Below are 15,799 nucleotides of genomic sequence, written 5' to 3'. Positions count from 1 at the left end.
TAAACAAAAATTTCTAACAATTTTTTTTATCTAAAATCTAATATTTGAGAATATAATAACATATATAATCCTGTATTTTTAATTAAATTAGTTAATTATTATAAAATAAAAATGAATACATATATAATAATACTATACAATAATTTTTAAATAATAAAAATTATAATGAAACAAAGTATAATTATATAATGAACCAAAAATATTGGGATGATCATAATTTTGAGTATTCATATATCTCAAAGTAGAATAAGTATACTCATATAATGCACTTAGAGTTTACTACTAATAAACTAGGAAAAACCAAAATATTATATCATATAAATGTATCTTAGCTTCTAATAAAAGACATCATCATCAACCATACATCTTTCAATTTCCATCTTTGTCAATAAATCATCATGATAAGCATCTCAATCTTCACTCGCATCTTCAGAATTATTCTGCATAATTATATAAAAAAATAATTATAATTTGAAAAAGTACAACAAGAAAAAAGTAATTAACATATTAATAACACCTACAATATCCGAGCGGCATAGGATAATTCAAACTACTCTTCTTTTCATATCACCAAAAACATAAAATAAGAAATAAAATCATACTATGCTTGAATAAAAAATTAAATAAACCAAAGTCTTTTACTTTAAAATAACAATCACATTCAGGGAATACTATAAGTCACCATAACACTACAAAAAATTTCTGGTAAAAACGGCGGTTTTTTTTTGTATTTATGGCGGTTTGAACCGCCATTATTACCAAGAATGGCGGTTTTGTAAAGTGACGTAATTCTGGGCGCCATTCTGGTTATTACGGCGGTTTTTTAAAAACCGTCACAATTTCCTGAGTTAAAATGGCAATTTTTGAATAGATTAAAACGGCAATTCAAACCGCCGTTATTTCTAGAGTTAAAACGGCAGTTTTTGAATAGGTTAAAATGACAGTTTGAACCGCCATTATTACCTTGACAGAATGACATTTTGGTTGATTAAAATGACGTTTTTAAACCGCCATTTTTACTCTAACAGTAACGTTTTAGTTGGTTAAAATGGCATTTTCAATCGCCATTTTACCCTGACAGTGACATTTTTTTATCGTTTAAAAATACTGTTTTTCCTAACGTTTTTATCGCGTTAAATAAATAATTTTGTGATTAAAATTTCACAATAACAAAAAATCATAATCCATAAATGAAATATTATAACTCAAACAAAGTATTAATATAATATATAATTTTTTATTATTGGAAATCAAAAGTAATAATTCCTATACAAAAACTTGTCTTACTAAACTAACCAAAATACAAGCATTGTAATAAGCACTAATTAGTCAAATTTACCATCTCGTTCCCTAAACTATATTAATATCTAATAATGTATTTAAACCATCTAATAAGTGCTGTTTTTACTACTTAGAATATGAATATACAAGAAAATAATAAGTGCCTTAGTTTCTTGGTCTTTTGTGTGAGTTCCATCCCGAGACTTACTCCAACATCTTTGTTTCTTGCTCCAACACTCCAACTTCATCATCCAAACTCATCTCTTACATTCAATTAAAATAATCAGTTTTCACTCAATCATTGATCAGCCCAATAATTATAAGTATAAGATTTTGTAAGAGTAAATGCAAGCTTTTGATCCTCCTATGAGGCCAGCGATTGATGCTGAGTTCTCTGCACCTTCTCTTCAACAATGTCAAACTAGGAATTAAAAAGTAAAAGACTAACATTGCCTTCAAAGTTGACTTCTACTGCGTGTATTAGGCACAACCTGACAATAATAAAAAAAACAGAATTAGGACTTCAGTGAGTCTACAGTCCCGAAAATATTTCTTTTGTGACATGAGAAATAACTAACATTGCCTTCATTCCTAATTCATTGTCTGTCTACATTTCCTCTATTTTAATTCCGCTCATTTGATCATAAGCATAAAGAAATCAAGAAACAAATCTCAAAATTATATATATATATATGTATGAGGGAAGAAATAGACACCAACCTTTGATTAGCCTTTCAACCCTCTCAAAATTTACTTCGTTAAAAGCAGGTGTTGTTATCTCTATCTCTTCTGGATTCGTATCATCAACAACTCTGAAAGCAAACACCAAATTAAGAGAAGCTTACCATCAAGTTGCATATAGATTCTGAATCATGATTAGTTCAAACGGGAGAAGATCAGATAAATAAATACCTTGCTTTTGCCTTGTTCTTGGAAGGTGAGAGTGAAAGGTATGAGAACTTGCTTTTGCCTTGATCAGATAAATAAATACCTTACGGCAGACAGCAGCCCTAGGAATGATCCATTCTGAAATAAAAAAACAGATACAGACTATTAAATATTCAGTGCTCGGTAAATATCTAGTACTTTACATGGATCTTTGTTATAAATTCATGCCATTTTTAAGCAGAATATTATAACAATAACTATACTGGAGGTAATGGAATTTGCTTTAATATACCTTCCCACTGGTAGGATTATTTCCTGGCTCAGGCACAGTCTCACACTGCCCAAAAAGAAGTCTTATGTGCTTAGCTATTTATTTAAATAAAAAAAGAACTTGTAATTTAAATAAAAAAGAACTTGCAATAACATGGCACATGTTAGTGAACTCAGTTATTAAAGGCAAGACCAAATACCAGATTTTGAATCAACAAACCAAAATCAAACTCTAGGTAATCAAACTCTAGCTTGTATATGAGAGCTAACTTGAGATAGAAATCAGACTCCGGTATGCATTTGGTTGAAAAGTTGCAACAAAAATTTAGAATTCTTACTTGTATAATTAGGAGTAAGCTTAGTGCAGGGCAGAAAGCCAGGATTTGGTGGAGGCTTCCACAGTTTCTCAAAATCTGAATCCCATCTTGAATCATTCAACTGTAAAAAAAAGAATCAGAACACTGAAGTTGAAAGTTTTGTTTGCCATGATTTATAATATCCACCAAGATACACAACACCTCAAAATAGCTGAGAATCACAGCCTCAAAACAACTCAAATTTTAAAAGGTTGAATGAGTGAAATTTAACCAACTTTAATTTGTTTATAACAGTAACAGTGCATTCTAATACTTGTTATTAATTTGATCACATTCTCAGCATCCAAAGAATTAAAGAAATCATAATAAATCAGCTAGAAAGGTTAGTAATGACAAAAACCTTGGAAGCAGCAAATGATCTACAACTGATGGATACTAATAAGCATATGACTGATTTCTACAACTGAAAGTTCAGTAATGAATCTAGAGTCATGACAAAGCCAAACTTTCTAATCAATGCACGGTCACTGTATTACCAGGGTATGCTAATAGACATGTATGAGTTACACTTAGCTAAGTCTAACTATTCATCTAGTATAACTAACTAAACAGCTTCTAACTACTTCTAATTCTAAATATTTAAATAGTATTCTAAAAGAAACTATAAAAAAAATTATAATTACCTCTTTCAAATGATAATTTCGTGGTCGTAACAGTGGCTTTGTGAATTTTTCCTTCTCAAGTAGTTGTGTATATGAAAATTAATTTTTTTCTACAAGATAAAAAGAGACAAAAAAATTAAATAAATAGAGCAAATATGTTATTCTCAAATTACAATTTATAAGAAAAATGAATATGGACAATAGGTAAATAAATATATTATCTTTGATTTATGTATGTTGTTGGATTAATAAATTAATTAAACAGGCCAAAATAAATTAGTTAATTATTTGCAAAATTAGGCATATAATTGAAAATATAGTTAATATAGTTATCTAATTATTTGCAATTAATTAGGCCAAACGGATTTAACCGTTTCTATATCCTTTATTAATATAGTTAATTAATTAGTCAAATTCAAACTATAAAGAAAAATTATGATGGTACAAGAAAATGAGCTAAAAAACAGAACCATCATTTTTCATTAAGGAACGATCAATCAATAAATTGTGAACATAAACATAAATAAAAGAAACAGAGCCATAATGAAAGAAAAGAGAAACATAATGACTAGCCTGAAGGACAACACATTTCGAACTTTGGGAGCCTTCGGCATATTCATGAATAAGGAATTTGCAAAGAATGTGATATGGCGGCGAGCATCCAGATTTTGAGGCACATTTATGGCTGATTCCTTTACTGTTAAAAGCAAATGAAGCCTAATAACCTACATAGAAGAAACAAAGACTTAGTAAACAAAATCACAAAGAATAATGCAGCAAATCAACCGGAGTTTATTTGTGAAGACTACCTTCTCCTTCACTGATTTGTTGACAGTAAAATCAGTGTCTATGTTGACAAATCTCTGTCCTCTTTCTTTGGTGTTGAGACGAAGATTTTCCATGACTCTGGAGAAAGCAAAACCAGATCAACATCATAATGCAGCACTTATTGTGATGTTTAATATATATAAAGTTTTGAACATACAAATGGCCATCAAGCATAACACCTTGTAAGATAATTTCTACAATATCCTGCAGAACATTGACTATTTGGGGCTTCAGTGTCTCGAGTTTGTCGTCTTCAGCTCGCTGCCAATGAGAATGAAAAGACAGTGTTATAAAGACTTCAAAGGGTCTATATAGGAAACTGAGATATTCTGAGAGGAAAGAGTTACCAATAGAGTTAGGAATTTCTCCAATTTCTCACTAAGTGAAGGCAAACCACTCATCTTGAATTCCTTGACAAATGTGTGTTCTTGTATGCTCCATTCAACTTTAACACAAATATGGCTTACAATCCTATCACAATACATGGAAGACCTTGAATAATCAGGTTTATATTAGTAAAATAAGAGTAGCACAGCGTTTATTAGTAAAATAAGAGTTAGGTTTTATATTAGGGAAGCAGATAATGAGATACTGGCGTTTAAAACCGCCAAATTCACTAAAAAACCGCCGCTTTCCACCAGTAAATTATGGCAGCTACACAAACCGCCTCAATTTATGAATATAACGGCAGTATTTTAAAATTGCCATTTTGTTGATGCCATTTTATACCAGTTTTTTTGTAGTGTAAAGGACATAACTAAAAAATTGACTAACAACTTCATACTAAATGGAACTAAAATCAAAAACTCAAGTGCATTGTGCAAGTGACAAGCAGCGCATAATAACATTTTTTTTCTTTTTTGATTTAACATTATAAGAAGCTCAAACTTTGCATAAAATTACATAATGAAAAAACAAAATCAAAAAAATCAGAAAAACCAAAAAAATTACATAATGAAAAAACAAAACCAGAAAATTACATAATGAAAAAACAAAACCAGAAAAACCAAATCACAGCTTCCATCTTCTTCAATTTCAGTTCAAATTAAAAAGATTTGGCATCCTCCTAAGTTCTAACAAATAAAACTTTTAAAGTCAACAGTAGATATTCAGAATCCTAATTAACAATTAACAATATATAAACAAATATTAGGGAATAAGAAAAAATTGGTCATACCATATTTATGTTTGGAATATGTGTTGATCCATGAGCACTATTCGCATCAATTGGAGAGTGTTGGGCATTTTGTAACAAAGCTTCAATTTCTTCCGGCCTCATTCCAGGTTCAGATCGTTGAACTAGTAACTTAATCATGTTTCGCAATCCATGAAGGTCAGCCTCTTGGTGCTGCTGTTTGGCCTTCATGTCTCCAAGTTCAGCCTTCAAAGATGTGACTTCCTCTTGGTGCTGCTGCTTGAGTTCAGAAATTTCTGCATGCTTTTTTAAGTCACTTCGTGTAACAGATCTTCCATAGCACCTAACCCGACCTGGTTGTTCTTTTCCAAATAAAGACTCAAAAGCTTATCCAGATGATAGAGAGAGCACCTAAAAAAGAAAATGATAGAACAAAAGAAGATGTAAAGTGGAATTAAAATTGAGCCTATAAAATCATATTAGGAAAAGGGGTCAATTATAACTATAGAAGTAGCAGGGTAGGGGTGACTCATGGGCGTCGAGAAAGGGGTCAATTAGGGAGTCCACAAATGGCAGGGGACTGTATGTGTGTAAGGCCCAAATGAAGGTGAAAAAGTAATTAAAAATGGCATCCAGAGACGAGAAATTAAAGAAGGTGAAGCTACTTTATGAGATATTCATTAAGCTTATTTGAATGGCATTACTTAGCATTCTAAATTCAATAATCTATTGACTATTGTAGCTCAAATCAAGAACAAGCAAATGCTCAAACAGTTGGAATAAAAAATTTTAATTTGTATAGTATCTATTTCTCAAGCAATATGATGACAGCCCAAAATTCAAATCCAAAGCATGAGTAACTGAGTAACTGAAAAGAAAAGGAAGAACTATTGCTTTTGAAAACTCAATTCAGGTCGGTAACTTATTTGGAAAATAATAAGACATACACAAATCAAATTAAAATGTCAGAAAAAAAAGCTAAAAATCATAGATGCTGCTATATCACACATCTCAATTCTTTTTCATAATAATTTTATGTCCAAAAGCAACAAGAACAAAAGGAGAATTTTAAGGGGGGAAATTAAATAAAATAAATAGGAACTGCAGCAACAGAAAGCAAATCCAAATGATAGAGAGAGCACCTAAAAAAGAAAAGAATAGAACAGAAGAAGATGTAAAGTGGAATTAAAATTGTGCCTATAAAAGCAGATAAGGGAAAGGGGTCAATTATAACTATAGAAGCAGCAGGGTAGGGGTGACTCATAGGCGTCGAGAAAGGGGTCAATTAGGGAGTCCACAAATGGTAGGGGATTGTGTGTGTGTAAGGCCAAAATGAAGGTGAAAAAGTAATTAATAATGGCATCCAAAGACGAGAAATTAAAGAAGGTGAAGCTACTTTATGAGATATTCATTAAGCTTATTTGAATGGCATTACTTAGCATTCTAAATTAAATAATTTATTGACTATTGTAGCTCAAATCAGGAACAAGCAAATGCTCAAACAGTTGGAATAAAAAGATTTTAATTTGTATAGTATCTATTTCTCAAGCAATCTGATAACAGCCCGAAATTCAAATCCAAAGCATGATTCTCATGAGGAAAAAAGAAGAAGAATCCAAAGTAAAAAAAATCAACAAGTTTTGAAGCAATGTACAAACCAAATAGAGTCCATACTCTGGTTTTTTCTTTAGAACACCAACTATAACATAGTATAATTTCTCAAATGATAAAATATTCTAAAGAGTTGATGTCACAATTCAAAAACAACTATATAAGATATTCATTAAGCTTATTTGAATGGCATTACTTAGCATTCTAAATTCAATAACCTATTGACTATTGTAGCTCAAATCAGGAACAAACAAATGATCAAACAGTTGGAATAAAAAAAAAATTAAATTTGCATAGTATCTATACTAATTAAATCTGACAACAGCCCAAAATTTAAATCCAAACCATGAATCTCGCAAGGAAAAAAGAAGAATAATTCAAATCAGAAACCAACTTGGATGCATCTAATCACTTCCTGAGTAGTCAACAACGCATGTTAAAAAATTCTAAACACAATCCACCAAATTGTTCAGGAAATGATAATTGTAGATATGGATACAAGTTAGATTCAGAATTCAATTATGTAATCTACAAAATTCGTATGATTAAATTTTTCAGAGAAACTCTATTTCACTCTCTGCTTTTTAACTGCTTCAGCTCATCAAAATATATAATAAAAAAAAACACAAAATTGGCCACCAGATGTTTGAATAAGTTCATTTGATCAAGAAAAAAACAACAAAGTCGATGAATTTTCAAAGTAACAACAACCCCAATCAGCAAATAAAATAAATAAAAGGATACAAATTTAAGTATTAATAATTTTTCAAGCCGTTAATGATCCAACAATGAAATGGGCGATAAGCTTGATCACAGAAAAGCATGAACTGAATCGAAATGTAGCTGAAAAAATCGCAAACTAAGACAATAGAAGAACAGACCTAGGGCTTGTGGAACGAACCTACAAGAATGAGTTCTCCTACGCCGCAGTTCATCAATTCATGCTATTCATAGATTATTGTACCAAACCCCTAAATTGAAACCCTAAAATCGGAACTCTACCCTCTCAAATTTCAGAAACCAAATGAAGGTGGATGCATACCAGAGAAGATGGTGAGCGAATGAAGAGAGGCTTTCAGTTGAGCGCAGCGTCGTCCTGATGTGAGCGCACAGCGAAGAGAAGCGGCGGAGTGGTGAAGACGAGTGACAGCGTCGTGAGTGGTGAAGATGAGTTAGTGCAGAGTCTTCCTGGAGTGGTAAGTGGTGACGCCGTGAGTGGTGAGTGGTGATGGCAGAGTCTTCTCTGAAATGGAGTGGTGAGTGCAGAGTCTTCTCTGTTTTGGGGTACGGTGCTGAGGGGCGCGAAGAAGGGAAAAGCGCAGCTAACAAGGGTGAGGGTCAAGCATTCGTTTCATCTAATTTGGCTGTGTTTAATTTGTATAGTATTTTTTTTATAAGGTTTAATTTGTATATTATTATTTGGCTGTAAAGTGAAAAAAAATTTACTAAGTGTTGAACATTTGACTTGAAATACATTAGGCATCATTTTTAAAGCGCACCTAAAGCCTGACAAATAAGTTACCCTTCAAAAGTGTATTCTTTGGCGTAAAAAGTGAACCCATAGCTCTTAAGATAAGGCTACATTTTATAAGTGATATTTATAATATCTAAGGAGACACTTTTTAAGTGATGCCACAAATGTGTTTCCTATTCTCCTACAAAAAGGAAACACAGAGAAAAGCGTAGCCTATTCTTAGAATAGGCTACGCTTTTCAAATGTATTTTAAAAAAAGTGTGCCTGAATGAATGTTTTTCTTGTAGTGAATACTATGACCTAGATTTAAGTAAGACAAAAAGGCATAGTCTAAAAGTTGGTCTCACCACTTAACCGGCCTCTTAGGAAAGAGGTTGGGTTCGACATAAGCTCCTCTCTAAAAAGGTCGAGCTCAAGATGAACTGGCAAATAACACTTATTTAAATAAGTAATTGCTCATAAAATCTCTCATCCACTTTCAGAAACAATATCTCAACAACTCTAAGATAAAGGGACGGTTATCCACCTTCAGAAGTGGAAGTACTCCAACGGTGGTTATTGGATCACCATTATAAATACACTAACACCCATCAGGTATCGCTAAGTTTCAATACACTCTAAACCTGCTTACCCCTTTGCTAACTTAGGCATTAGAGTGTCTTTGCAGGTACTACCCCCATTCTTCAAAAACACACAACTCGGACGGCGGCTCCCGAACGTGAACAAGTCAGAGACCACCTTCCATCGACACTAGGGCCAATCTTTCAAGGCCAATCCACCTATATCAGGTTACCTACGTAACATTGGCGCCGTTGTCGAGGACCTGAGAGATCAACGCATGATGGTGGACGACCTGAACGAGGACGGAAATACCGCGTCCAAATCTGAGCAAGAAAACCAAGACGCAGGTAACAATGACAGAGCCATAATCACTCTGCAAGGAGCGGACAACCAGCACAGAGAAGGCCCTTCAGGGATAAAAGACCCAAAAGGAACCCCCTCTGACGTACATGGACAAGAGAAAGGGGGGCAACCTCACGCCATCGACCTCATGGGGCTACTTCACGGCCACCAAGGACGGCTAGAACAACTAGAATAAGAATTAGAACGACAGCGAGGAGCGAAGAGAAACCTAAGGAAAGAGATCGAGCGACGAAAAGAGCTTTATTGAGATTAGAATCCAATTTCCGAGGCAAGAGCTCTCGCAGTGACCGAGAAGACTATAATTAAATTTATAATTAAATTCAAATAAATTCATAAAATTATAAGAATATATTAAATTTATAATTAAATATAATTAAAAATAATCACATAATATTATTCACAAAAAAATATATTATTATATGCATATGTTTTTAGTTTTTTTATTTAGTTTTAGATATTGACCTGTTATCTTTCTAATCTATATTTTTACTTCGTTTTCTTTAAATATTTATTGCATATAATTTGAAAATAATACTAATATTGTGATTAATAATTAAAATCAAGAATTAATTATGAGTTAATCTTATAATTATCAATATAAATTTTTTTAAACTAATATCTAATTATATTTTTACATATATAGAGAGAAAAATAATATTTTTAAAAAATGGGCATAAAAATTAATTATTTTTATTTGTACAATAGACTTAACATCTAATCAAATATAAAATTATACACATTAAAATTTTTTAAATTTTAGATAGTGAATGTTAAAATTAATTATTAGTAAAAAATTAAACTCTTTCACATTAAAATAATAACTAAAAAAGTTATTATTTAATTTTTTTATCTATAGAGACTTTAGTCTTTTTAGCTGACAAAGATTTTTGTCTCCCTATAATTATTTTGTAAAAGTAGTTTAATTCTATAATTTTTTTGTATCATAATCTATAATATCAAAATAAAATTGATATAATTTTAAAAACTTTATATTTCTGTAACGTTATGGGCAAAATCACTAATTCTACATATTCTTTTTACCATGTGCAAATAAATCTTTTGGATAAATAATTAGTGAAATAAAAGATCATGTTCAATATGTTGTTAGAAAGACAATAAAAAATGTTTAATAATAAAAAAATATTAATTAAAAACTGTCAAAATTTATTATTTTTAGTTTTATTTAATATATCTATTTAAATTAATTAGACGGATTAATTTTTGTCTTTTTAATATTATCGTTTAGTGTGGCCATCAAAAAGAAAATTATCTATTAAAAATTAATAGAGTCTACCCAAGGATTATTAAAAATTTTAATCATTTTAAAACAAGATACAACATAGTTAAATTTAACTAAAAAATTTAATAAATAAATTCAGTTCAATACAATAGAGAAGACTTAATCATTCAGATAAAAGCTCATGCTTTAGTATCATTTTAACATAAATTAACAAAGAATTATCAAAGTTTAAGCATAATTTTTTTCAATACAGCATAAAAAAATAATCAAACAGAGTACAGCCCAGCAGTAGCAGCAGAGTTAATCATTCAACAATAGCATTAACTATGTTCTTAACCTAAAGCAGGAGCCAGACACAATAAAAATTAACAGCATGTTCTTAACCACAACACAAGACCATATCTACCTACAGCATTCAGCCATTCAACACAACACAATTCTGCCTAGTCCTACAACATTCAGCCATTCAACACAACACAATTCTGCCTAGTCCTACAACAATTCTGCCTACAATCAGATAACCCCAATCATAAACATCATTACCAAATTAAATAAAAAATCAACCAAAAATCACCTTGCAAATCAAAAACACAATCTCTTGAACTCAATAATTATATCAGTTATCCAACTAAATAATTGCATCAGTTATCATAAACTGATTTCAAAGCCTAGAAGCAGTAGGCAAAACCAATCAACAAAGCACTCCTGAGTATTCTGTTCTGATTCTGTGACTGGGAAGCAACAAATTCAAATTACAGTAACAAATTTAACAAATTCAACAAATCCAAGTAAAGTCCCGATTTACAGCAACATTTAGATTAGCAACAAGGCAAATTTGATTAGCAATTCAGCAACATGCAAAAATATAGGGAGAAGGGAAATCTGAAAAGAGAGAACAGGGAAGCGATGGTGCAGGGACTCACCAACGGTCGACGGCGAGTCGGCGACCACCCCACGGAAGGCGACGAAGCAAGAGACAACCCCACGAGTTGCTTCTGCCGCCAGCGACGAGACAGACGAACCACGAGATGCCAGTGATTGAGACGAGACTCGAGTGAGGCTGGGAGGCAGAATCGAGCAGAGACAACCACGGACGACGAGCAGCAACCAACTCGCACAGCTCGAGCACTCACTGGCAGAGGGAGGCGCAAGCAGCCGAGCACAGCGGAGAACGGCGAGATGCGAGCACCCAACGTGGAGGATCCGGCGAGAGGCCCGAGAGCACGAAGACGGAAGTTCTTGAGTGCGATGGACGGCGGCAGCAGTCTCTCACTCCGACAGACGGCGACAACTATTGGTGGAGGCTAGGATTTGCTTTCTTTGGTGGAGGCTAGGGTTTGATGAAGGAAGGAGTTGGAGAAGGGGGAAATGGGGGATAACGCGCAACTTTTTCCCTTTCAAGGAAGGAAACGAGGTCGTTTTCTGTGAACCGGCCGGATTCCGGTCCGATCCGACCTGTCGATAATTGACCAGTTCAGCGGTTTTTAAGTGGTTTTTTATTTTGCGGTTTTGTACGTTGAATTGGACCATTTTCTTTGTTGGTTTCTAGTTAAATCGGTTCGACCAGCCAGTCCAATCCAATTTTAAGAACATTGATTAAAATACAAGTCCTTAGACACCCAACCTTTAAGGCTTTAACACACAAGCCTAACACTCCACATAAATAGCACCAATATTTTGTAAACTATTATGGAGCTTGTACCCAAGGTTCTTAAGAGCCTTCTTATGTACAAGCTAAGCTCTATTAAATTTGTTATCAAATGTGATCATTGACTATCTTCGTAAAACCAGTTATGCAATCAACACCAAGAGGTAAAAACAATGGCAATGGAATAAGTAAACACAAAATAAAAAGGACTTTTGCAGAAGTTTATGCTCCTTTTATTGCTCCAAATGTCAAATTCAGAAAGTTAGTTTCTGGTCTCTTAGATGTTCACTAAGTAAGTAAGTAGATGTTTCAATTTTTTGGAACAACTGCTTTAAAAAACAAAAGGGAATTTTTAAAGGATTTGGATTCTCTAAAGTTTGAATTTTACTTTAGAGGGTAAAGTGTAATCTCTCATCATTAATTTCATAAGTGGGACCAAAAATAAATATGAAAGAGAAACTATTCAAGAGTAAAAGATCATATTTTATTTTCTAAAGTGAAATTCAAACTTTAGAGGATCCAATTCTATTTTTAAACATGTTATTACTTATGTTAGGGCCTCAATTTATAACACTAGCCCAATGTATAGCCCACCATGTAGCATAAGCTAAACCCAACTTATTGTGGAAGAAAACTTAATTTAAGGACATGAGCGTTGTGATAAAACATAGATCCAGAGCCCATTGAAAAAAAAAAAGACTCTCCTTTTTTGTGTTTGGTGCATGAGGAATGGTGAATGCTATTTCCAAGTGAGACCAAAAAAATAATAGCATTTGGAAGCTTTGTATTGAGAGTATGAGGGTGTGGTGAGACATGGAATCAAAATCATGAATCATAATTGGTGTAAGCCATATTACCTTATCCATATATATCCGCATCCAAATCCACACCACCCATCTAAATTCCAAAATAACACCTCTCCCTGTTTCATCTCATCCTGAAATGGCAATGGCAACACAAGCTTCCCTCTTCACCCCACCCCTCTCTGCTCCCAAGCCCACCGACCGTGCATGGAAGCAAGCAGCCGCAGTGTCCTTCACCACCCCGAAGCTGAACCTGAGGTTCCCAAGCGTAAGAGCTTCGGCTGCAGAGGAGAAAGTAGAGGCTGCTGCAGCAGAGAAGGAGAAGGAGGAGGCACCAGTGGGGTTCACCCCACCTGAGCTGGACCCAAACACGCCATCACCAATATTCGGAGGAAGCACTGGAGGACTATTGAGGAAGGCCCAAGTGGAAGAGTTCTACGTCATAACATGGGATTCCCCGAAAGAACAGATCTTTGAGATGCCCACAGGTGGCGCCGCCATAATGAGGCAGGGTCCAAACCTTCTGAAGCTTGCAAGGAAAGAGCAGTGCCTTGCACTTGGGACAAGGCTTCGGTCAAAGTACAAGATCAAGTACCAGTTCTACAGGGTGTTCCCCAATGGCGAGGTCCAATACTTGCACCCCAAGGATGGTGTCTACCCTGAGAAAGTCAACCCTGGTCGCCAAGGTGTTGGTCAGAACTTCAGGTCTATTGGCAAGAACGTTAGCCCCATTGAGGTCAAGTTCACTGGCAAGCAACCCTATGATTTGTAATTCAGCCTAATCTCTATTGTACTTACTTATTATAATCATATTAATCTCTGTACCTTATGTGTTTACGTATTTCTATTGTTGGGTTTTATGATTAACTATATAGTTGGGTAGTGTGCTATTTTGTTTGATTCGTGCTGGGACAAGATAATTGAATTAGTTGCTTCTGATTGAAGATATATACAATCGTAGAAATTCATATTACAATAATAATTAGCTATTCCGCTATTCAATTATTATGGTATGATTATATACAAAATGAAGAAGCTAAGTAGCATTGGTTAATTATATTCAATGAGATGAAGCTGAAGATAGTGGTGGCGTTGGTGCTGTTCCAAGCACACCCTCAGAGCTCAACCTTGTTGGAACCATAATCACCAATTCATACCCAGCATCATCCAATCTAACCGTTCAAGACGTGGCGTATGATGAACTCGACAAGCCACTTGAGCAATAATTTGATTGACCTCAATCTATGATATTGAGGTGCTATATAGAGGATTCATATCACAACTTACTTTGACTGTGGCGAATATCGCTTTGGACAATCTGCATCTTCACATAAGCGGTTGAGCCTCTCACAGATGTGGCAACTACGACTATGTTATTGACTGGGAGTTTAAGCCAAGTGGTAGTATCAAATAATTAATTCTAGTCGATGCTGAATCTTAATTACTAATTAATTAATGACAATAATTAGGGATGAAGGGAGAGTGAAACTCCTAAGTTGGCAGTGGTAAATTCTAACAAAATTTTTATTTTTTAAAAATAGTTTATAAAATTAATGAAGGGAGCGGTTTGACCGTGTACTTCCAAACGATGAGTGGATGGATTGTTTTTCATCAACCTCGCTGTTTCGATTTGCAGAAAAAGGTTCAGATCATGTGCCTATCCTCCTTGATACAAATTTGGTCATAGAAAAATCTAATCGGAGGTTTAAGTTTCAGGAGAGATAGTGTGGTTTAGAAGAAATACGGGTAATTATCACTGAAACTTGAAGGAATGGGTGGATGGCTCAATAATATTTGTTTTGGCTCATAAATTGAAGTATTGTAGGCACTGTATTGTTCAATGGCAGCAACAGAACAAATCTAATTCGAAGAAGGACATTGGTGAATTCACATCTCAACTTGAAATTCTTAGAGAGGATGGTATTACCGGGGGAGAACAGGTTGAAACCTTGGAAAATAAACTTGAGGATGCTTACTTTAGGGAGGAAAGCTATTGGAGGGAGAAATCTCGTGTAAAGTGGCTAAAAGAAGGGGACATAAATACAAGTTTCTTTCACCAATCATTCCAATTCAGAATTCGAAGAAATAAAATTTGAAAATTGGAAAACAATGATAGTATGTATGCTATCACCTGTGAGAAAATTGCACAAGTAGCTGAAACATACTTCAAAGATATCTTCACATCGATTAACCAAACTAATCCGGCACATGCATTCGAAAATTTTAAAACCAAAGTTTCAGCAACCATGAACAGAAAATTAACTAGATCGGTCAGTTTTAATCTGGTAAAACGTGCGGTCTTTAGTGTTTACCCCCAGAGCGTCCTTGGTAATGATGGATTTACGACTAAATTCTTTCAATTCTACTAGAGTTTAGTAGGGGAGAATATTTTTAAGGCTATTCGCAGTTTCTTTGTCAGTGGTAGACTACTAAAGAGTTTCAACCAAACACAAATCTGTCTCATTCCTAAGATTCCTTATGCAAAGGATATGACATAGGTTAGACCCATCAACCTTTTCTCAATTGGGTATAAGATTATTTCTAAAGTACTAGTCCATCGGCTACAGAAATTTATGACTTCGCTGATTAGCCTTAATCAAGTGCCTTCATTAAGGGTAGAATGATTTCAGACAATGTCCTAATCTCTCATGAATGTATGCACTATCTAAAGACAAAGAAGAGGGGCCTATCGAGTGAAATGGCTGCTAAATTGGATAT

The 15,799-nt window shown here is 33.9% G+C and overlaps 2 protein-coding genes across 4 annotated transcripts; one reads left to right on the top strand and one right to left on the bottom strand.

The window, feature by feature from the left end:
* Window positions 1-1,217: 1,217 nt before the first annotated feature.
* Window positions 1,218-12,012, bottom strand: LOC112710434 (callose synthase 7-like). Of its 3 annotated transcripts, none has more exons than XM_072202534.1 (12): window positions 11,554-12,012; window positions 5,424-5,792; window positions 4,594-4,717; window positions 4,404-4,507; window positions 4,228-4,324; window positions 3,992-4,143; window positions 3,440-3,528; window positions 2,778-2,877; window positions 2,462-2,506; window positions 2,194-2,307; window positions 2,002-2,093; window positions 1,218-1,772 (listed from the first exon to the last, which is right to left on the bottom strand). In XM_072202534.1, exons 3-7 carry the CDS (start codon window positions 4,645-4,647, stop codon window positions 3,495-3,497), a joined length of 441 nt encoding a protein of 146 aa, XP_072058635.1. In that variant the 5' UTR covers window positions 4,648-4,717; window positions 5,424-5,792; window positions 11,554-12,012; the 3' UTR covers window positions 1,218-1,772; window positions 2,002-2,093; window positions 2,194-2,307; window positions 2,462-2,506; window positions 2,778-2,877; window positions 3,440-3,494. The 3 variants fall into 3 exon arrangements, with proteins under 3 accessions (XP_072058635.1, XP_072058636.1, XP_072058634.1); XM_072202535.1 differs by having other exon boundaries at window positions 8,035-12,000; XM_072202533.1 differs by having other exon boundaries at window positions 4,594-4,738; window positions 11,554-12,000.
* A 942-nt stretch (window positions 12,013-12,954) lies between these two features.
* LOC112710433 (photosystem I reaction center subunit II, chloroplastic) lies at window positions 12,955-14,060 on the top strand. Its single transcript, XM_025762645.2, has one exon. The coding sequence runs from the start codon at window positions 13,221-13,223 to the stop codon at window positions 13,851-13,853; it is 633 nt and encodes a 210-aa protein (XP_025618430.1). The 5' UTR covers window positions 12,955-13,220; the 3' UTR covers window positions 13,854-14,060.
* Window positions 14,061-15,799: the final 1,739 nt, after the last annotated feature.

This window comes from Arachis hypogaea, chromosome 9, assembly GCF_003086295.3.
Source record: "Arachis hypogaea cultivar Tifrunner chromosome 9, arahy.Tifrunner.gnm2.J5K5, whole genome shotgun sequence".
NCBI classification, from domain to species: domain Eukaryota; kingdom Viridiplantae; phylum Streptophyta; class Magnoliopsida; order Fabales; family Fabaceae; genus Arachis; species Arachis hypogaea.
This window is presented reverse-complemented; position numbering and strand designations above follow the sequence as displayed.